The sequence below is a fragment of the Lampetra planeri genome, chromosome 43 (genome assembly GCF_965212315.1).
Source record: "Lampetra planeri chromosome 43, kcLamPlan1.2.h2, whole genome shotgun sequence".
Classification (NCBI taxonomy): Eukaryota; Metazoa; Chordata; class Hyperoartia; order Petromyzontiformes; family Petromyzontidae; genus Lampetra; species Lampetra planeri.
The window spans coordinates 8,495,721-8,518,189 of record NC_136149.1 but is presented as its reverse complement, the minus strand read 5'-3'; the positions used below and the strand labels follow the sequence as shown (position 1 = coordinate 8,518,189).

General features: G+C 53.6%; 1 protein-coding gene across 1 annotated transcript; it reads left to right on the top strand.

Annotated features, from left to right (window-relative positions):
• The first annotated feature begins 135 nt into the window (after positions 1–135).
• LOC144732525 (uncharacterized) lies at positions 136–19,480 on the top strand. Its single transcript, XM_078613932.1, has 4 exons — positions 136–1,755; positions 13,493–14,543; positions 15,808–16,126; positions 19,009–19,480. The coding sequence occupies exons 1-4, from the start codon at positions 1,132–1,134 to the stop codon at positions 19,478–19,480; spliced, it is 2,466 nt and encodes an 821-aa protein (XP_078470058.1). The 5' UTR covers positions 136–1,131.
• Positions 19,481–22,469: the final 2,989 nt, after the last annotated feature.

The window sequence follows — 22,469 nt, the reverse complement described above, 5'->3', positions numbered from 1 at the left end:
ACATTTACGCACTCGCCACTTACAATGCACGTGCAAATTGCCACTCACACACCTCACCACGCGGCCCTATATAAGCCCACCGGCTCTGCCCCCAATCCCCCTTTGCGGTGTGGCCCGTTTCGAGGAAGACTCGGAGTTCGCACGGCGTTAATCGCACGCACCGCGCATTGCAACACCACCGCTCGTCGTACAGGTTGGACTCCCTTATAGTCGGACTTGGACTTGTTTTTTCTACCCAGGTATATAACAAAATGTTTTCGTAACTCTGCACCACAACGACCACGGCCGTCATCATCGTCATCATTGCCGCCCGTGTCTGAAGATGTGATGCGGGATTGACTCCGGTGACGGGATGTGGGCACCTATCGGCGAGTCGTTTGCATGTGGCGCGTGGTAGTGAGGATTGAGGTCCCCGGGTGTTGAACGGTGCGATCATTACACATTGAACTCAAAGAGACTGCGTTAGTCGGCGCTAGTTAGGTGGTTTAGCCACGTACTGACACCCACACACACAAACTAACAAAGACCCCCCTATAGACTTAACAGACTGTTTGAGCAAGTTCTGTTAGCGAGCACCAATGAATACACACATACACTAAGACACACGAACACACAAACTTCGACACTCACACATTCTCACTCACACTAATACATACATACACAAAAACACACTTAATACATACACATTCACACACGTATACATATATTCACACCCTAATATATACAGCAATATAAACACACACTCGCACTCACATATGCACATTAATACAAACAAATACGACGTTGCCCCCGTGTAGCCTACGCAGATTGTTGCGTAACAAATTCTGTTAACAATCACCTATTAAGGCCGGAACGGTGCACTCACACCCCTAAAACACAATACACGCACACCTATAGCACAACGCACACCACACACCTCTAACACACCACACACACACACCTAACACACCACACACACCTAACACACACACCACACACACAAACCACCCCTATCACACAATCACAACACACACACACATCTAACACAGCACACACACCTAACACCACACATACCTAGCACACACCACAAACCACCCCTAACACACAATCACAACACACAAACCACCCCTACCTAACACACACACCGCACACATGGCGCGTCGCGTCCCCCAAGTCGCGCGTCTTCTCGCCACCGCCTCGACCGTCGCCCTTTTCATCCTCGCCACCACCACCGCCGCCGCACGCGCGCGCCCGAGAGCCCCGAAGCCGCCGGTGCCACTGATGTGCGCCGGGCCCACGTGCAGCTGCCACGACCTGGACGTGAAGTGCGAGGGCCAGGGCCTCGATGACCTCTCCCGGCTCGGCGCACCCCCGGAGGGGCCCTTCCGTCTCTTTCTGCAGCGCAACTCGATGCGGCGGCTGCCCGCGCTGGCGTTCGCTCGCCTGCCCGGGCTCAGCCTCCTCAACCTCGCCTCCAACGGCCTCGTGCACATCGCCGAGGGCGCCTTCAGCGGCCTCGCCGAGCTGCGGCGCCTCCACGTGAACCGCAACGCTCTCGAGGAGCTACGCAACGACACCCTACTGGGCCTCAGCTCCCTCGAGTACCTGCAGGCGGACCACAACCTCCTGCGCACGATCGAGAGCGGCGCGTTCGCGCGCGCGCCGAAGCTCAGCGTGCTGCTGCTCAACGACAACCAGCTGGAGAGTCTGCCCGCGGGACTCCTGCAGGGCTCCGCGGCTCTCACGGCCCTGGACCTCAGGGGAAACCGCCTTAAGGTGAGCGAGGGAGACGGACGATCTCCGTCTGGCTTCCTGCGTCGCGTTGGGTGGACGTTTGAAGAGAGCGTCACAATAAAGCTGCGGTAGCGGCAGGACGACGACGCAAAAGCCAAGGCGTTACACTGAGCAGGACTCACAAGTTGTACGATGTTTCATGGTCGATATTGGGGGAGCCACTGGAGCTCTGCACTTTTATACTCGATTCGATCTCGGAGATCTGCCGAAGCCGTCTGCTGACCCTGTCAGGCAACTTCGAGCCACCAAAATCCGGGCACCCTGAATGGTACCAAGGGCAAATCCGCGTTCAGTGGGTGACGACGGAGTTTTCAGTCGCCAGGCGACTCGTTTGTGGGACGCCTCGCCTCAGTCCTTCAGGCTCGTCTGAAAACCACATTATTTTCTCGTGCGTATCCATCTGTGTAGGACTGTTTCACTCTTAGTTTTAAAGTTAAGGGGTTTTACTGCGATTGTGTTGTAAGCGCTGCGAGGCCTTGCGTGAACGGAGCTATAAACAACTGCGTTTTACTTACTTTTACTTGCTAAGTCATCTCGATTGAAAACTAATTTCTTTAGGACTGCTTTTTTGTGTTTAGTTTGTTGTCCTTCCCCCCGCACCTCCGATTCGCGCGGTTGGCTACGTACGGTGCGAAAGAAGTTCAACATACGGCACATGCATCATACGGGCAGCATCCTCGGTGGTGGTAGCTGAGCGGAGCAGGCGGGTTGGTCCACCAGAACACAACGTGGTTGTACTGGGTGGGCATCCACCAGCAAACTAAACCAAGGCCGTAGCCATGGAGTCAACATTGGGGGGGACCAAATCTTCTAGGGGGTCTGGGGGTCCCAACCCAGAAAAAAAATCTAAATTTGAAAACGAATTTCCTGCCTAAAATATAAAAAAAAATCACTAACACAGGATAATCTCTAACAATGTATTGTATTCCATTGCTCTTTTTTACCTTTTCTTGTTTCATTGTATGTAATGGCAGATATTAGGGATTAATAAAGTACAACCATAACCACAATCATATAAACATAAATCTATTTTATAGCAATTTATTGGGGGAACATTTTGAGCTTTTTGAATATTGGGGGGGGGATGTGTCCCCCCCCCAATATATATTATAATTACGGCCTTGAACTAAACTATGTTTTATTTGACCAGGTAAGGCACACTCATTCAGAAGCGACTTGGCCACAAATTATAACTCAACGAAGTGGCTTATTATCACGTGGAATTTTATTGCAGCCAAATACTCTAAACGCGTGATTGCTGATTCTAAATGTGGAGGGGAAACCCGAAGGACCCGGAGAAAAGTCCACGCGACCACGGGGAGAGAGAGACACGCAGACTCCAAATATACAGCAGGCGTCAGGGTCGGTATCGAACCCACGACCTCCTGTACACCAGGCGAGGTAATTAACATCTCACCATCGCATTCACAGTTTAGTTGAGCCCCCCGATCGTTCCACTTGTGGATAAAATATCCCAACACCGTCTTCTTCTCCTTCACGTGGCGTGATGGTGGTTGTCGTTGGGACTCGGGTTGTTGAGAACAGGCTCCCGACTGTCTTCAGGGCAGCAGAGAGACAGACACCAGCGCTGTCCCTTCAGTGCCGTTCTCGTGAGGGACGACCGCTGTGTTGCCCACGTCTCGCGGCAGAATCAGAATATGTATTTGTACTGGAGGGATCCGATGAGCTATAAATCTTTTTTCACAGATGTCCAGTAGGGGGCAGGTCAGAACGTTACAACAACAAACAAGACACACACACGATAGGAGTGCAAAATACAGGAAACGTGAGCAAATCACTGAAAAAATATACAAATTAAATGTAACTATTTGTATCTTACCAGGAAAAGCCCGCTGAGCTCTTAGCTTCCTTTTTCAGAAGCGACCCGGCCACAAATGATAGTTCAACGAAGTGGTTTGTCACGATATAGCAGCCAAATGCTCTAAACAATCGAGCGGCATGAGGAAGACAATGTATCCTCCACGTAAAAGAGCATCTCTTACTCATCCCATCAGCCACACGCACCGCCTACTGGGACTCCATTCATTTCAGCAGCGTTGATTCATGGCAAGCAAAACTATTGCACCGGTTTCGACACGCAAGTGTCTCATCAGCAGAGTCAGGCTCAATGCTCGAATCGATGCCGGCCAACTGGTGATGTTACAGGCAACGACTGGTTTCGACACATAGTGTCTCGTCAGTAGAGTCAAGCTTGACGCTTGAATGATCGCTGGTGAAGCTACCGAATTTACAGGCAAGAACCATCTCTCCTTACCCCAGGAGGTCCCAATTCGACGCAACATTCGACAGCGGTACATAACTCAACGACCACCAACGTTGTTGAGGAGAATCTAAATAACGAGAGACACGCAGACATTGTCTCTTTCGCGTATCCGTCTCTCTACATTAACCCATCAAAGTATGTATTTACACATCCCATCAGCCGAGAGGCGTAAATAACGACATTATCAGCTCAGGGGTGTGGCAATCGGTCAGGTGGGGCCCCCAATATTTGATTTGTCTCTCGTACGGTCGCACCGAGAGGCTTTAAAATATCGCGGCTCCTTTTGCCCTCATCACATCGTCGTTCCACTCACGGTTTCGAACATTTAACGCTGCAGGGGGGGCTGCGTCTTTGCAAAATGCGGCCACTACTAAACAAAGTAATTGTCATGCAGAAGGACACAAAATAAACGGCGTTTTAAATATGCAGCCGCTGTTCTTTTACACTGTTGTTGAGAAGACAAATCTCACGGTGGTTGTCAAGGGGGGCCTCAACTCTTCACTTTGGCCAACGGGAGGGGGGAGGGGGTTGGGGGGGGCAAGACATCCCGTGCCCCCCACGTGAAGTTATGCCGCTGCATCAGCTGCAAGCACTTGGTCTGCTGATCTGTTTCGTTCGTTGTATATTTTCATCATGAAGGTGTTTTTTTTCATTTGGTTAGATCGCCTAAGTATAAATGTGTCGTTAACACAGCCAATTAGGAAGGTTTGTCACGTAAACAAAACGTGACAATTAGTTGCTAGTTCAGCACACCGGTGTGTTGGAGAGTAAATCCACAACATTTACAATTTGAGAACCCAGTGGCGTTTTGTCGGCAATTACATCCAGCATCATTCTGCCAGAATTCTGGCAAAGTCGCCCGATGATGTTGGATATAATTACAGGCAAAACATCATACTCACGAGTTAACGACACGTGTATACTTATGCGATCTAACCCAACATAAAAAAAACCTTTACTGTGAATAATATTTGTATTCACCACGACGCTGGTGATTAGTTCTATGTGAGGGGAAGGGTCGGTTTCAAATTTTCCGAGGTTGTTTTGGTCAAAACCAGCTGGGGAGATAACTTGGGAGACCAGGGATGGGTCTCGTTCGGGTCACCACTTGACTATAGGAAAACATATAAAGATACAGAAATGAAGCAAAATATAAATCATAGAAAATAATCAAGAATATCAATGTCGTGCATGTGAAGTATTGGAATGACGGCAGGAAACCACTTGACGGGTAGCACACTTTTTATTAAACCTTGACTTGTCACGATACAACGTGTGGTCACTATTCCTCTGACTACACACACTTCACTTGACACGTGTGGTCACTATTCCTCTGACTCCACACACTTCACTTGACACGTGTGGTCACTATTCCTCTGACTACACACACTTCACTTGACACGTGTAGTTACTTTGCCTCTGACTACACACACTTCACTTGACACGTGTGGTTACTATGCCTCTGACTACACACACTTCACTTGACACGTGTAGTTACTATGGCTCACACTGCATTCCGCCCCGTAACGTCCGTGGAGCCTACAGGCCCACCCCAGCTTGGGCGTGGGCCACAACCTCTGAGTCCCAAGGGCCGGCCCTCTCACGGACGCTCGGCCCCGGGTCTCAGGGTTCCGCCTCTGGGTCACACAGAGCCCCGGCCCCTACAGGACAGCGGGACTAGGTACCGCAGGGCCCTATCTCTTCCTCCTCCGTCTTCAGTCTTCGCTGGTCACTCGCTCCCCGTGCGCCTGTGCGCACCACCTTATATAGCCCCCGCTCACGGGAGACGGAGCGTATGCGGACCTCGACGTGAGCATCCCCCTTAGTTGACCAATCCCCGCGCGCTTGCCCCAGGATCCCATCGCTGTCAGCGCGCGTCACTCATACCCAACCAATCACTGCCTCATAACCCCCGACCCCGCGCTGACCCCTGATCCTTCACCGTCAGCGCGCGTCACCAACACACACAGCCAATCACTACGCGCTGGCACACGATCCCTACCCCAGCGCGTATCACCACTACACATGTGAAGTATTTGAATGACGGCAGGAAACTCCTTGACGGTTAACACACTTTTTATTAAATCTTGACTTGTCACTATACAACGAGTGGTCTCTATTCCTCGGACTACACACACTTCACTCGACACGTGTAGTTACTATTCCTCCGGCTACACACACTTCACTTGACTCGTGTAGCTTCTATTCCTCCGGCTACACACACTTCACTTGACTCGTGTAGCTTCTATTCCTCCGGCTACACACAATTCACTTGACCCCGTAACGTCCGTGGAGCCTACAGGCCCACCCCAGCTTGGGCGTGGGCCACAACTTCTGAGTCCCACGAGCCGGCCCTCTCACGGACGTTCGGCCCCGGGTCCCAGGGTTCCGCCTCCTCCTCTGTCTTCAGTCTTCGCTGGTACTCTCTCCCCGTGCGCCAGTGCGCATCCCCTTATGTAGTCCCCGCTCACGGGAGACGGAGTGTATGCGGACCTCGACGTGAGCATCGCTCCTTAGTTGACCAATCACGACGCGCTGTTCCTACGATTCGTTTTCCCCAGCGCGTGTTACCACTACACAACCAATCACGCCGCACTGCCACACGATCACTCCCTCTCAAGCGCGTCACCGGCACACAGCCAATCACTACCACATAACCCATGACCCCGCGCTGACCCCTGATCCTTCACCGTCAGCGCGCGTCACCAACACACACAGCCAATCACTACGCGCTGACACACGATCCCTACCCCAGCGCGTATCACGACTACATCACCCGCTCCCACATAGCTCGCAGCTGGCCCGGCTGCTAAACAACAACACAACACAACGTCAACACAAGAAAAACCCCACCCCCCAGTGTGCCCTGTAACGCAACAACAACAACACATCAACAACAACAACCTATGTACAAATCGACAACCAACACAATAAAAGTCAACAACAACACACACAACACCTAGATAAGAAGCTATGTACAGCCCGACGAACAACACAATAAAAGCGAATTCCAGAAAATGAACGCGTCCAGTGTCTCTGCGACCACATGCAGTGACGAGGCGCTCCGGCCGCCTCGACTCCTCAATCGGTAGATCATAACAAGTAGCGCGACCTAGCGCGAGTCCGCCTGGCCGGTCCGTCGTATGGGACGGGACGCTGACGACCGTCCGGTGGCTCCGGCTGCTCTGGACGGCGCGGATCGGGCCTGGAAGGACCGGCCGCGCCGCGAAGATCCGGCCGCCGGTGGTCGGCAGCTGTCAGTTCCGAGACACCTGGGAGCGGATCAGGCGGAGACATGTGAGGATCAGGCAGAGACATTTCCCCTCTTGGGTCGTCGGTCATGTCACATGCTCGGCCCTCAGGACACAAAGGGAGGCCATATGGAGGCGAGAACGGTTTCAGTCGGGAGGGGTGGACGTACCAACGGCGCTTTCCCCATTTTATTTGAACGCACTGGGGGCGTGCAACCCGCACGACCTCCACGGGTCCCCGCCATGGCTTCAACAATTTAGGCGACGTAGCCAAAGGTGCCTGAGGGCAATGCAGCCAGGCCCTATCACCTGGTTTCCAGTCGTGCATGGACACCTTCTGTGCACGCAACCGCTCGTTTGCAATTTGGCGAGCCCGCGAATTAAGCCGTGCGGCCTCCCTTGCCTCTGTCAGCTTATGGATATTAAATTTAATATGTTCTGCCAATTTTGAATTTGTTCGTGGTGCGGACAGGCCCAGCTGCGTTTCCATGGGCGGGTCGGCTTCCCGACCGTACATCAGATAGAATGGGGAAAATCCCGTTGCTGAATGGGGGGCCATTCTATACGCGGCGAGGACCCCCGGGACCTGCAGGTCCCAATCAACATGTGCCTCACACACCTGCTGGCACAGCATAGAAGTCAAAGTCCTGTGGAGTCTCTCCACCATCCCGTCCGTCTGTGGGTGGTACGGGGAGTACCCAATAGGTCGCACACCTCTTGCAGCAATTTACTTGAAAAATGTTTCCCTTGGTCGGTCAGCAAGTGTTCGGGAGCCCCCTTGTCTAGGACGTAGCCCTGGACAAAGGCGTCCGTCACAGCCGCCGCCGACTGGTTGGCGAGTGGCCACGCCATAGGCCACCGGGTAAAATATTCGACACCCACCAACAGGTACTTATTACCCCTAGGCGTGACTGGAAAAGGCCCCAAAATATCGAGCGCAACGAGCTCGTTAGTGCGCGAGACCTGAATAGATTGCAGCGGTGGATTAGATGCCACGGGCGGTGGTTTCCGTCTGGCGCAATCAACACATCCCTTTAGAATATTCACCACGTCACTCCCCATCCCCGGCTAATAATAGTCACGCTGAAGCAGAGCAAGCGTTTTGTTTACACCCAAATGCAAGAGGCGTTCATGTGCGGCCAGGACAACTTTCCCCCTCACAGCGGAAGGCACCACAAGTGCGTGCCGCGGGACAAACTATCCCATCTCATTAATAGGCCTTGCTTAAGTACCCAGGAGCCAGTTCACTCCCGGCCCTCCTCGGGACCCCCCACCCTGCGGCGCAATGCTAGCAGGGAGCTGTCTTCCATTTGGAGACGGCCCCACTCAATCAGCGACAGTGAGAGTAGCGAGTCCTCTCCCTCAGGGGTAGCGGGAACATCCCCGATTGGTGCACCCGCGGTCGCAGCCAACGCCCCCATACCTTCCCTAACTGTCGGTTTACAGCGCGCCGATCCCGATAAGCATGCACATTTGTGACAAGGCGACAATCGCGACAGGGCATCGGCGTTTGTGTGGCGCAACCCCTTACGGTATGTAGTCGTGAACTGATAGTCCTGGAGGACTTCCAATCACCGTGACAATTGGCCCGAGGGTTGGGCGACCCTCAATGAATACTGAAGCGCCGCGTGGTCCGTCCGGACCGTAAAGTGACGACCATAGAGATACGGTCTAAATTGTTGTAGAAAAAAAACAATAGCAAGCAGCTCGCGACGGGTGACGCAGTAGCGCTGCTCCGCCGGTGACAATACCCTGCTACCATAGGCGACCACCCTTTCGACTCCCCCAACGACTTGCGAGAACACCCCCCCAATGCCCGTGTTGCTAGCATCCGTGTCTAGCAAGAAGGGACTCGCAAAGTCAGGATAACGCAAGGGTGGGGGACCCACCAAGGCGTCCCGGAGGGAGAAGAACGCGGCCTCCTCCTCCGGTCCCCATCGGAACTTGACTCCTTTTGCCGTTAGAGCGTGCAAGGGTTTTGCAATGGTGGCGAAATGCTCAACGAATCGGCGGTAATAAGAAGCAAAACCGATGAAACTGCGCACGTCCGAAACTGAAGTGGGCGTCGGCCATGAACTGACACAGTCCGTCTTCGCGGGATCGGTAGAGATCCCCGAAGAGTCGACAATGTGGCCCAAGTATCTAACGGACTTACGAAGAAGGTGGCATTTGGCCGGTTTAAACTTTAAATTAGCCGATCGCATTCTCAAGAACACCCCTCTCAATCGCTGGAGGTGTTCCTCAAACGTCTTACTGAAAACAATGACATCGTCAAGGTAAATCAAGCACGTATCCCATTGCAAGCCCGACAAAACCAACTCCATAAGGCGCTGAAACGTCGCGGGAGTGGAGTGAAGTCCCATGGGTAACCGGTTAAACTGGAACAGGCCCCCTGGAGTCCGAAATGCTGTCTTAGGTTTAGACTCGTCGTCGAGTGGCAACTGCCAGAATCCCGATAATAAATCAAGAGTCGAAAAATATCGCGCACCAGACAATGCATCGAGGGACTCGTCCATTCTGGGGAGTGGATACGCGTCAGCCACAGAGATTTTATTCAGGCGACGGAAATCTACGCAAAATCGCAAGGACCCATCCTGCTTTTTAACCAGCACAATAGGTGCTCCCCAAGGACTGGAAGAAGGCGAAATAATGTCGGCTTCCAGCATATCGTTGACGGCCGACTGAACGTGTTCCTTCTCAGCAGGACTCAGTCGGAAGGGATTTTGCCTGACCGGTGCCGCATCGCCCATTTCAATATGGTGGCGTAACAGGTTCGTGCACCCAATATCATACTTATGCTTACTGAACACATCAGAAAACTCTATCAGCAACGCACGCAGCGCACCCAACTGTACCGTTGACAAATCGTTCGAGTCCGCGCACAGCGAATCGACCCATCCAAGGTCCTCCCTCGCTGTAATGTTCCGCGTGGGGCTCGGATCAACCTGCGCAACCAGCTGCTCTTCCGCAGGGACCCGTGCCGCATGAGCTAGCACGGTTTCCTGCTGAATAACGGCCGGCCGCGACCCAGCGTTTAAAACCATCACAAACGGGTCCTTGTCAGCCCGAACCAAAGTGTGAGCCACCGACACATCGAGACCTCCGACAGCCCTATTTGAAGGACCCAAAAGCATGCCTTGTTCCGAGGTCTCCCCCACCCACGGTTTCCACAACCGGAGGGGAATTAACATCTGTGAACCCGGGGGCACGTGCACGGTCTGTGTCGCCAACGCTTGTATCGTAGTGCACGCCGTCCGAATTTCAGTAGGGTTCGTCAAAAATGAAATACGGCGACCCGATGGTAGTTCAATGCAACGCTGATCGATGAGAATTTTAATGGCCATTTTAGCCAAAAAATCTGTGCCCAATAGACAAGGAACCGCCAAGGAAGAAATATCGATCTCGTCGGCTGTGTTGATGGGGACCCCCAGGTCCTGCGCCAACTTGTGCAGTTGCTCCAAGACCATCGCGTCCTGGCCCTCCTCGTCCATACGAGGGAACGCGGCGTTGGCGAGAGCCAGCAACGCCGTCCGGTAGGCGAGCACGGTCTCCGTGTCCGCCTTCCGCCTTGCGTAAAAATGATGGCGACACGCCGAGGGAGGTCCGTAGACTTGGCCATGAGACCCAACGCGGCCTTAAGCGTGGAGCGGTCCGACCTCCGTGCTGATGTGAAGGCCGCGAGCGCGTTGTCGTCCAACATGGCAGGCAGTGCCCGCAGCGCCGTAGCGTCGGACCAGGTGGACATTTCCTGATGCGCCAGAAATCTGCGCTGGAATTGGCCCCAGTCCCCGCCATCCGCCTTGAAGGCTGACAATGTTGGAAGGCGCTGTTGAAAGATGAAGTCGTCCTCTGCCTCGTGGTTCCTCTCTGCCGCTCCGTCGGTGTGCGAGATGGCGGCCCCAATGGCGGGTGTCTGATGGCGGTCCGCAGCGCGCGTTGATGACGTAAGCGGGCGCGCTTGGAGAACCGCCGCCACGTGGTGCTCGCCGTTCCCGCCAAAAGATGGCCGCGCAGTAGAAAGGGCGGGAATCCCCCAGTCATTTTGGCGGGAATCCGCGGGGCGACCCTGTTGAATGTCCGCCGACGTCCCCGCTCCTCCCGACGTGCTGATCTCCGCCAGGATGGACGCGGCGGCGAGCAGCAGCTCCGCCAGACGGGAGTGCGCCTCGCGGAGCACGGCTTCGGTCCCCAATCGCTCGTCCGGCGCCCTCGGCGGATCCTGCGGCGTCGGCATTTCTTCTTCCTCACCCCCCGATGCCAGCTGGCCCGAGTCGTCAAGGTTATCCTCGCGGTCAATCTCGTGAGTCCGACGGGTCTTCCTTGTATCCATGCTTGGAAGACTGTTTCACTTCTGACGCCAGTTGAAGTATTTGAATGACGGCAGGAAACTCCTTGACGGGTAACACACTTTTTATTAAATCTTGACTTGTCACTATACAACGAGTGGTCTCTATTCCTCGGACTACACACACTTCACTCGACACGTGTAGTTACTATTCCTCCGGCTACACACACTTCACTTGACTCGTGTAGCTTCTATTCCTCCGGCTACACACACTTCACTTGACTCGTGTAGCTTCTATTCCTCCGGCTACACACACTTCACTTGACCCCGTAACGTCCGTGGAGCCTACAGGCCCACCCCAGCTTGGGCGTGGGCCACAACCTCTGAGTCCCACGAGCCGGCCCTCTCACGGACGTTCGGCCCCGGGTCCCAGGGTTCCGCCTCCTCCTCCGTCTTCAGTCTTCGCTGGTACTCTCTCCCCATGTGCCTGTGCGCATCCCCTTATATAGTCCCCGCTCACGGGAGACGGAGTGTATGCGGACCTCGACGTGAGCATCGCTCCTTAGTTGACCAATCACGACGCGCTGTTCCTACGATCCGTTTTCCCCAGCGCGTGTTACCACTACACAACCAATCACGCCGCGCTGCCACACGATCACTCCCTCTCAAGCGCGTCACCGGCACACAGCCAATCACTACCACATAACCCATGACCCCGCGCTGACCCCTGATCCTTCACCGTCAGCGCGCGTCACCAACACACACAGCCAATCACTACGCGTTGACACACGATCCCTACCCCAGCGCGTATCACCACTACACATGTAATACGTGTAGGTTCCACGATCGATGGTATGATTCACTAATTCAGTACGTTTAGGAATTGGCACTGCCGTTCTTTGAGCAGAAGGCGATCATCACGAAGGAAGGCGCTGTTCTGTTTCACAGACACAGGCTGCAGTGGTGTCACAGTACCAGGCGATGTTGCTGCTGCTGCCACATGTGATGCCAATTGAGTCAATTGCGGCGTAATTGTTGACATTTGGCTAATTTGAAACGTCGTGATGCCAGCACACGGTGGCCTTCCTCGTTCAAATAACGCCACTGGATCTTTAGAGTGTTCACTGTGAGTGAAACAGGATAAATACACCACCACCACTGCCACTACCGCAGTGTATTACCAGGCGGCCTGCCACATTCGAACCACGAAACTCTGAAATGAGCGGCAGAATGCACGACTGCTGGGTCAAACTAAAACTATATTAACTATTTTTTTTATTTTACCCAGGTAAGGCCTACTGAGCTGTAAAGCTATTTTTCAGAAGCGATCTGGCTATCACAAATGATAGCTCAACAAAGTGGCTTGTCACCTAGAAATTTATAGCAGCAGCCAAATACTCTAAACGCGTCTTTCCAAATGACCTGGAGAAAAATCTACGCGACCACGGGGAGAGAGACCCGCAAACCCCAAATATACATAAGGGTTGAGATCGGACCCTTGCCTCCTGTATACAAGGCGAGGGAGATAACATCTTGCCACCGGGTCAGTTCCTGGCGCGGGCGGCTCGGCGGATTGTTGCATTGCAGGGTCGGGAGAGATGCGGAGGCAGGCCGTCATCCAGCCTGCGGAGTGGGTGGGATGATAGGGGAGGGGTAGGAGAGAGAGTGGAAGGGAGTAGAGCGAGATTAATACACATTGGCGCGATCACTCAGCCACTTCGTGACAGGCGTGGCCGCTGCTTGTGATGTTGACGGTGATGATGTGATGATGTCGTGGTAACGCGTGTGGCGTAGCTTTGCTGATGATGGTGTTCAATGTTGATGCTGGCAGTGTAGTTGATAACGATGTTTTTGCTGATGGTGACTTGTTGGCTGATGATGATGACGTGTGTCCTGTAGGCTTTACCGTTGAGTGGAATCCTCGATTGCCTGGGTCACCTGGCTCAAGTGCAGCTCTCCGACAACCCATGGGACTGCTCTGCTTGCAGCCACGACTCCCCTCATATCTCCTCCTCATCCTTCTCATCCTCCTCGTCATCTTCGTCATCTCCGGTGCTCCCCTTGTGGGACTGGCTGCAGCAGAGGCCTGAGACAGCAGAGGTGGCGGCGGGCTCTTTCGACTTCCCACGGTGCTGGTGGCCTCCGTCGCTCCGCAACGCGAGCCTGCGCGACGTCCCCAGGTCCCACCTGGCTTGCCCTGTGGGCCTTCAAGCACCGCAAGGCAAATCCTCTCCCGCCGAGGGTGACGCCGACGGGCAACAGCAGCGGCCCCAGCGGCCCCAGCGGCCCCAGCGGCCCGACGCCTGCCCGGCCGCATGCCACTGCAGCCCCTTGACCGAGGAGGATGCCGGCGTCGCCGTCTTCTGCCGAGAGCGCGGCCTGGCCGCTGTGCCGCGGTTCTGGCCGATGCAGGCGCCCGAGGCCAGGAGGCTCGACCTGAGCTGGAACCTCATCGAGGAGGCGTCGCCCGACGACTTCGAGGGCCTCGGCAGCCTCCTGGAGCTCGACCTGTCCCACAACCGCGTGGCGGGCCTGCGCCCCGGCACCTTCTCGCGGCTGCGCTCCCTCCGGCGCCTGCAGCTGAGCGGCAACGCGCTCACCAGGCTGGGGCCTGGCGTTTTCGCGGGCCTCGCCTCGCTCGCGTTTCTCGACATCGAGCGCAACGCCATCCGGGAGGTGGGCGCCGGGGCGCTGGCCGAGCTGCCCGCTCTGCGGCAGCTGAAGCTCGCACGCAACCTCCTGCACGAGCTGCCGCCGGCGGCGCTGCGGGGCCCGGTGGAACTGGCGCGCCTGGACGTGCGCGGGAACCGGCTGAACGTGCCGCCCGTGCGGGGCCTGGGCGCCGCGGTGCAGCTGGAGCTGCGCGACAACCCCTGGCACTGCGACTGCGCCGTGCGCCGCGACGTCACCCGCTGGGTGGCGGCGTGGAGGCAAGCGGCGCCACAGGGAGGTACGGGCACTGCCAGACGCGGTGGTGGTGGTGTTGGAGAGGTGGTAGTGGTGAAGTTATGGGAGAAGGTGGTGGTGGTGCTGTTGGTGAGAATGGTGGTGCTAGGTGGTGGAGGTATGGGTGGTGGTGGTGGTGGTGGAAATATGAATAGTGGTGGTGGTGGTGGTGAAGTAGTGGTGGTGGAGGTATGGGTATGGGGAGCGGTAGTGTAATGGTTAGCACGCTGCGCACCCAGCGACCCGAGTTAAATTCCCCTCCACGGCCAACACCAGTGACGATTATCTGAACCGGTCCTGGACCTCTCCTGGGTCGACTCAGCCTCAAATAAATACCTGGTGTGTTGTGTTTAACCTCGCCACTGGGGAGACAAAGGCCGTCAGGCGTGGTCCTGGCCACCCACCCCCTCCTGAGCAATACTGACCTTAATAGGCACTCACTAACAGCACTTGCCCTACTAGTCTGGTAAGGTTATAGGGGCGATCTTTGTCTCTGTCTGTCTTTGTTAGTATTTATGGTGGTGGTGGTGGTGGTGAAAAGAGTGATGTTGGTAGTGGTGGTGATGTAGGTAGGATCATGGTGGTGGTTGTTGCATTGGTAGTGATGGTAATGGTATGTATAATGGTGGTGGTGTTTAGGGTCGTGACCTTTTCCACTGTCGACCAAACCCACACATATCTCAGTCAGCATGATGTATATTATCAGAAGGGTGCAGTTTATTGTGATGAGGCTGAACACAGCCATAACGACACCAGATCTCGGTACAAATTAATGCCAACTACAGGAGGTGACCTGAGTGGTGGTGGTAGTGGTGATGGTGGTGGTAAGAGTGGTGGTAGAGGTGTAAGTAGGAGCGTGGTGGTGCTGATGGTAAGAGTGGTGGTAGTGGTGTAGGTAGTGAAGCTGGCAAGCAGTTGGATTTACAACTTACACATGGATCTAGAGCTGCTACTCAACTCGTATTCTCCCTATTTTGCGGCCGTCTGGAACGCTCTTCCGATATTAGGAAGCCACTCCAGCTGTGCACTTTAAAATCTAAAATTAATTTCGTGAGAACTGCTGTTTAGTTTGTTGTCCTTACCCCGCACCTTGGATTAGCGCGGGTGGCTACGTATGGTGCGAAAGAAGCTCAACGTGCATACGTCGAGCATGAGAGAGAAACAGAGTAGAGAGAGAGTAGAGAGCAGTCTCCGTGTTTGTGCTTGAGAAGTGTGGAGACCCCTTCCCCGCTCACGCGCTCACCACTACCACCACGTCTTCCCCGCAGCTCTCTCCGCGATGCCTCCCGGCGTGAGCGGCGCTCTCTGCGAGGGCCCCGCCGCCATGGCTGGCCGGTCCCTGGCGTCCCTGCGGCCCGATGAGCCGTGCGTGGAGGCCCCCACTTCCACGAAATCTGCTCCCGCCGGACCCCAAGCAGACACCCCCCAAACGCCCGAGACCTCCTCCACCCCCTCGTCGTCGTCACCTCCTCCGGCGGCCGGGCCCGAGACCTCGCTGCCGTTGCACGTGTTCGTGGCGGGCGTGGTTGCCGTGTTCATCGTGACGGCCGTGGGCACCGCCGGGATCTTTGTGCTCGCGATGCGCAGGTGTGGTGATGCTGCCCGGCATGGTGGGATCTGCGATGACAATAATAACAATAACAACAATAATCAAACCCTTTCCCGTTTCGAGACGACTGCAAAGTGCAGGGTGGGTAGTATCCCGTTCACCGCCCAATCTCGGAACGTGCAAGCGGCTCAGCATAGCGCCATTGTTTTTGAAGACATTGTACTCACCGCAGAGAACTGTAGCGACACGACCGCACTATGATAGCTGGGGCAAAAACTGTACCATGCCCTCCCGCATTGACTTGTGGGAGCCTCGTTACTAAAAAAAGTTATTTTATATTAGTTCTTCTTACAGGAAAGGGTTAATAATGTTTACACTTTTAAATTGGTGCCGCTGCTGCCACACGGCATTCACTTATGAGGAGAAACCATAGATGAGAGGCAAGGTCGTCTCACAGTGAGGAGCCGGTGCTACCAACTATTGCCCAAGTTCTGCGGTCCTCTATATGTTAAGGTGTTGTCAGCCAGTTAACGAGTGTTTACATGTGGGAGGAAACCGAAGCACCTGGGGAAACCCCACACGTGCAAGGGGACAGCACTCTACCCCGCACCGATCGAACAGGTGGAGTCCACACTCTGCTGTACCGCCTTTCCCTGGCGATCCAGAGTACGGCTCCTCCTCGACGCTCATGGGAGATACTTGCACAATGGATTACATGCCTAAAAACGAAACTATTTTTATTTTACCAGGTATGCCCACTGAGTTATATAGCTTCTTTTCAGAAGTGACCTGGCCACAAATGATTGCTCAATGAAGTGGCTTATTATGTGGAAATGTACATCAGCCAAATACTCGAACCCACAACCTCCTGTATATCAGGCGAAGTAGTTAACATCTTGACACCGTGGGACCTGAAGCCCACATCACCTGGCTGATTAGGCCACGTAACAATCTGGCCAAGTTTTTTGTGGCGTTGCGAGCATTTAACAATGCAAATTGTTCACACAAAAACCCACAGATCCTTACGCGTGACATTCAAATGCATGTATCGTTAGCTCAAGCGTAAATACTAATCCATGTAAATGTGAACATTGCGAGTAGGATCACACATTTTTAACTTCTTTTTCACCGTGTATAGCCAACCGTGCTAATCGAAGGGGCGCGTTTCTCCGAGGAGTCACTTCTCGAGTCATCGCGTGACGTCGCGACTTTGCCCAGACGTGTAGGGTTTTGGCAGCTGCTTGTAAATCCATGCGTCACGAGGGCTTCATCCCCTGAGCCTTAGCCACCAGCGACTCGCTGCATGCGGCACGTTCGCGGTTGTTGTTTCAGCTCAGCTCATCCGAGGAGTTGGAGAACAATTCTCACAATCAAGATTGAGTAATCCAGCATCCAGATCACCTTATTTTTTGGATTATAGAAATATGTAATACCCTAAAGTAGGTTTATTGTGGCAAGGCATACGTTGTATTCCAGTGGTAGTGCCTTACGCCAATAAATCCCTACTCCGAGAGAACTAGCAGAGTTGCGAGATATATCAATTGAGACATTAACCCTTTCCCGTTCAGATGACGTATGTGCATGTCATTGGTTTTCCTTCCGATTCTGTTCAAATGACGTACGTTTACGTCATCGGAACGGAATTGAATCAGAACGCAATCAGAAGTAAAACGCCATGCGGGAGGGTCATGTGGTGCACTTTGGCACCAGCTATCATAGAGTACGGTCATGTCACTACAGTACAATGTCTTTTAAAAACAGCAGGGCTGCGCCGGTCTAAATAAAATTAACGTTGAACCGCTTGCGCGTTCTGAGATGAACCGGTGAACGGGACTCACCCTGCAACTTGCAGATGTCTTGGAACAGGAAGAGTTATGCTCAGTGCATAGCACAAGCTTCGAACCCTGTGTGCTACAAAAAGGACTGATCTTCCTCCAGACCAACAGCAAAGATGTAGTGGAACTCAGACACCCATATGCATTCCGGTGGTGATTCCACTGAGCTGTTAATGAGACTGCAGTCATTACATTTGGTTGAGAGGCTTACGTTGGGTGCACGGCAGTTCGGGCATTTTGAGTCAAAGTGCTCATCTCCCATATAAGAATAGGTTCAACCAATTCTGGCAACAAAACAGATGTTAAGATCTTAAACACCAAACAGAAACCTTTTGCAAGGAATCATGTCTGCACCAACTACACGTACTTGTGGTGAACATGCAAACCAAAATCATGCTCTGGTAGTATATGAATTATCTTTAAAACTGATTGGTCAACACCAGAGACAGCTTTGTTTAGAGTCTAGTCTCAAACAGAGTTAGACTAGAGCACGCCAAAACCGAACAGCACAAAGGCAATGCACTCTCAGGACATTGAGAGCTCGGTGTGAGCAGCTACAACATGGGACCTCCCTTTCCAGTATCAAAATACAAAAATAAGTTTTACCCTTTCTGGCAATAAAACAGGTGTTAAGATGTTAAACACCAAGGAATCATACTTGTGGTGAACATACTACCAGATGATGTTTTTTTATTTGCATGATGCTCATCTCCCATTTACAGCCCTGCTCAGAGCCAGTGGTGGAAATTCCGCATTCTTATGGCCGGGATGAGTCTGTCCATAGGACAACCACCGTTGACTTCCCCACGAACCTATTTTATTGACCCTGAAGGTGATGAGCTGAGTCAACCCATCCAACCCATCCTTTGAACTCGTGACCTTCCGATTACCAGCTGCTCGCTCTTCCGCTGAAATCTTTACTTGTAACTTTATCGCAGCAGAGCGCGGAACATAAACACGATCAAGCGTGTGAAACACGCTGACAAAGCGAGCGTGAACTGACATCGTGACGATCGCCACATTGCGAAACGTAATATCGCAGTCGTGCAACGCTTATCATGTGTAAAACACTTTCGGGTTCACAGGAAGCAGCAGAAGCAGCAACGGAGTGGGGGGAAGCACCGAGAGTCCATGGTGGGGGGCGGCAGCGGCGGCGGCAACAACAGCAACAAGGGCTCGGGAGACGCCAACAAGCGTGGGCCAGGGGGGCCCAGGGGCACGCCGCCTACGCCGACGGGCCGGCGCGGGGCGGGAATTGAGGAGGCGGCCCCCTTCCAGGGCCGTGTGGTGCACAACCCCATCTACAAGCCGCTCCTCGTCAAGGGCTACGGCGACGGAACCGCCGATGGCCTCTACCCGGGCCTGCTGCTCAAGCACCACGAGTTGCACGGCACCGCCCGCGCCCTCTGCCCCACGCCCCCAACGCCGTGGGCCTGGGCCGGGTCCGCTGTGGCAGTGGACGGGGGCCAGGGGATACCGGGGGTCGTCCAGGGGTACGGCGGCGGGCCCAGCTCTGGGCCTGGGTCGGTCCCCGCCATCACTTGGCAGAAGCTGTAGAAGGGACGTGGGGGTGGTGGTGGTGGCGGCCGCGTCTCCTCCTCCCACCGCCCTCCGCCCACCATACCTCAGGGCCCTCCGGTGTTTCCCGCCATCATTTAGAATCAATGTCAAGCGTTTAGAGTATTTGGCCACTGCTATAAATTTCCACGCAATGATAAGCCACTTCGTTGAGCTATCATTCATGATAGCCATATCGCTTCTAAAAAGCGCTAGGTAGCTCAGTGGGGCCTTACCTGGTAAAATAAAAAATAGTTTACAGTTTAGTACAACCTGCAGGCTGCCTGCACTCATCTCCTGCTGCTCACAATGTTCGCATTTACATTGATTAGTATCTTTGCTCGAGCTAACGAAACGTGCATTGGAACACCACACATAAGGATCGTAGGTTTTTTGTGTGAACATGTTGCATTGTTCCATTGCGAGAGACGATGGCAGCTTGGGGAAGCCTCCATCCAGCAGTATATTTTATCGTGGCTGATGATTACGATGTTACGATGTATGTAGCCTATAGCAGCTGTTGTACCCGTGGCTACACCACTGGAAGTGAGAGTGGAGAGAGAAGGATGCACTGTGTTCGCCGCCAACCTCGAGTTTGGTGTAAAAATCAGGGCGACCCAGGTACACGAGAGTTAGCTTGAGTTGGCTATACTTGGGAGTCAAGGCGTGAGAGTCTGGGGAAGAGCCGTAGTTTGGGCTCGGCTGGTAGGGCCGCGGTGCAGCAAGAGTCGAGCCTGCTCGGCTCGAGTCCTCCATCCCCTAACCCCTCTCCAGCAAACATGCCAACATAGGGTTAACGTTGGCATGTGGTTGGAACCGTTTCCGAAACGTTGGCCCCTTATTGCCAGCTTTGCCCCTTTCACACGTTTGTTCGTTTTGCACTGCTGCCATTCACAGCGGCACGAGGGTTTCGCCGGGGTCGTGTTACTGGCAATGGTTGCATCTGGCTTTGGAGCGAGCAAATTCAAGTCACATATGTCTCCCCGGCACCAATCTGTCAGCTGCCGCAATTCAACTGTCAGAATTCCACGGTCTTTTGGTGGAGGCTACTCTACGGATAGGATAACCGCAGTTGACCTCCCACAAAGTGCTATTTGTTTTAGGTACCCCACACAGATGATAGGCTGAGCTGACCAGCCACAAGCTAAATTTTAATGTGTGACTTACGATGTTGATTTGGGTGCTCTGAGCTGAGCTGGCCTGTACTGATTGGGCCCCCATGGCTACAAGACATTGGCCTACGTGGCCACTCACCTCTAAACGTAAATATAAGCTACAAGTGCCCAGTTTTCAGTCACGGAGATGTGACGCCTGTGGCTTTGATTTCATTGACAAAACTCAGTAAATCCTCTTCTTTGTGCTTCTAAAATTCAACAAAAGCGACGTGGTTGTGGTTGTGTGTGATGTTTTTTTTACGCGTAGAAGATCATTGCCGTTTAACTTACACACGCAAAGACCAAGAGTGCGCGACGTCGCTCGCATTCGGGAGCGATTTTAAGTTCCTAAAGTTTGTCGAGTGCAGTTCAGAGATCAGTGCAGCAGCATTACGGCTGTCAAGACTTCACTTTATGTTTTACATCTTTGTACCCAAAGTGGCTTACAGCACGGGAAGGGAAGTCGATTAAATTATAGAATGCGTAGGAAATGAGAAATGGGAATGGGGAAGGGAAGCGAGAATAGACATAATTGGATAATAAGAATAGGATGGAAAAGGATCAGAGAAACGGGAGCAATGGGGATTAGGAAAGATGAAGAGGCTGCATAAGGGCCTCGACGCTGCTGTATGGAGGGAGCGGCGTCTGTTTTCACAGTGGGCGGCGGTGGGGAAAGGGGAGGGATCCAGAGTGGGGGTGGCCACACAGAAGTCACGTGATTTATGGGAGGCTTGAAAGAGTTCACATGTTCAGTTTCTATCTAGAGATGTGGATTAATGTATAGGATACACAGCCCTGTGTTGTTGGAGGATGTAAAAAAGTGGTGTTTGTTTCCTTTTGTCAGTGCTCGTCCAATAATTAATCCGGATAAAATGAACAGCTTAGTTCCTAAACGCGTTCTTTCACGGGATTGGTGGACGACTCACGGCCACTCCCATGCCGCTGGCCAATCACATCTTGGGGGGAGGGCGGGCCGAAGGGAAGCCACTACAGCATCACGATGTCATGATGCAAGCCCCACCTTATGGACGGAGCGCACCAATCGGGCTCCGGTCTGTCTGTCACACACCTGCGCGTTTGTGCGCAGGTGTGTGGTAGTGTAGCGGTTAGCGCGCTACCCGGCGACCCGACTTCGATTCCCGCTCACGGCCAACACCAGGGACGATTATCTGAACCGGTGCTTGAGTCTCCCCTAGGTCGACTTAGTCTCAAATGAGTACCTGGTGTAGTGTGTAAAACATCGCCACTGGGGAGACAAAGGCGGTCGGCTGTGGTGTTCGGCACCCACCCCATCGTGTGCCTTTCCGGTCTTCATAGGTGCGACTTGCTAGCAGCATTTACCCCAAGTCGGTGAAGGCTACACGGGGGTCTTTGTCTTTTGCAGTGGTCAGCGAGCTGCTTTCCATTCTCGGCTCATCACCCATAACAATGGCAAATTTTTGAAGCCGTCCTTGGCTTCTCCTCGGTCGACTCGTGCCTTAAATGAGTACTTGGTGCAGTGTGTTCCGTGATGGCCTTCATAGGTGCTCACTAACAACTATTGTCCCAACAGTCCTTTGTGCGTGTGTGTTTGTTCATCTGTTGACAGAGTAGGGGGCACAGCTGGTGCATCTGCCAGTCATCTCGGTCAGTCAACCCATAGCACGTGGGTCTGTCCCGTGACCTGTCAGCGAGCCTTCGACACTTCACTTGGCCTCGAAGTGCACCTGGCCTGGCACAGGCGCCGTAGTGACGTCACAGTCACTTAGTGGCGAATGTCTTGTTGGTGCTCACGAGTGGTGGTCGTTCGGAATGTGAAGGTTCTGCCACAGGCACTGGCAAGGCCTGTGGCTCAT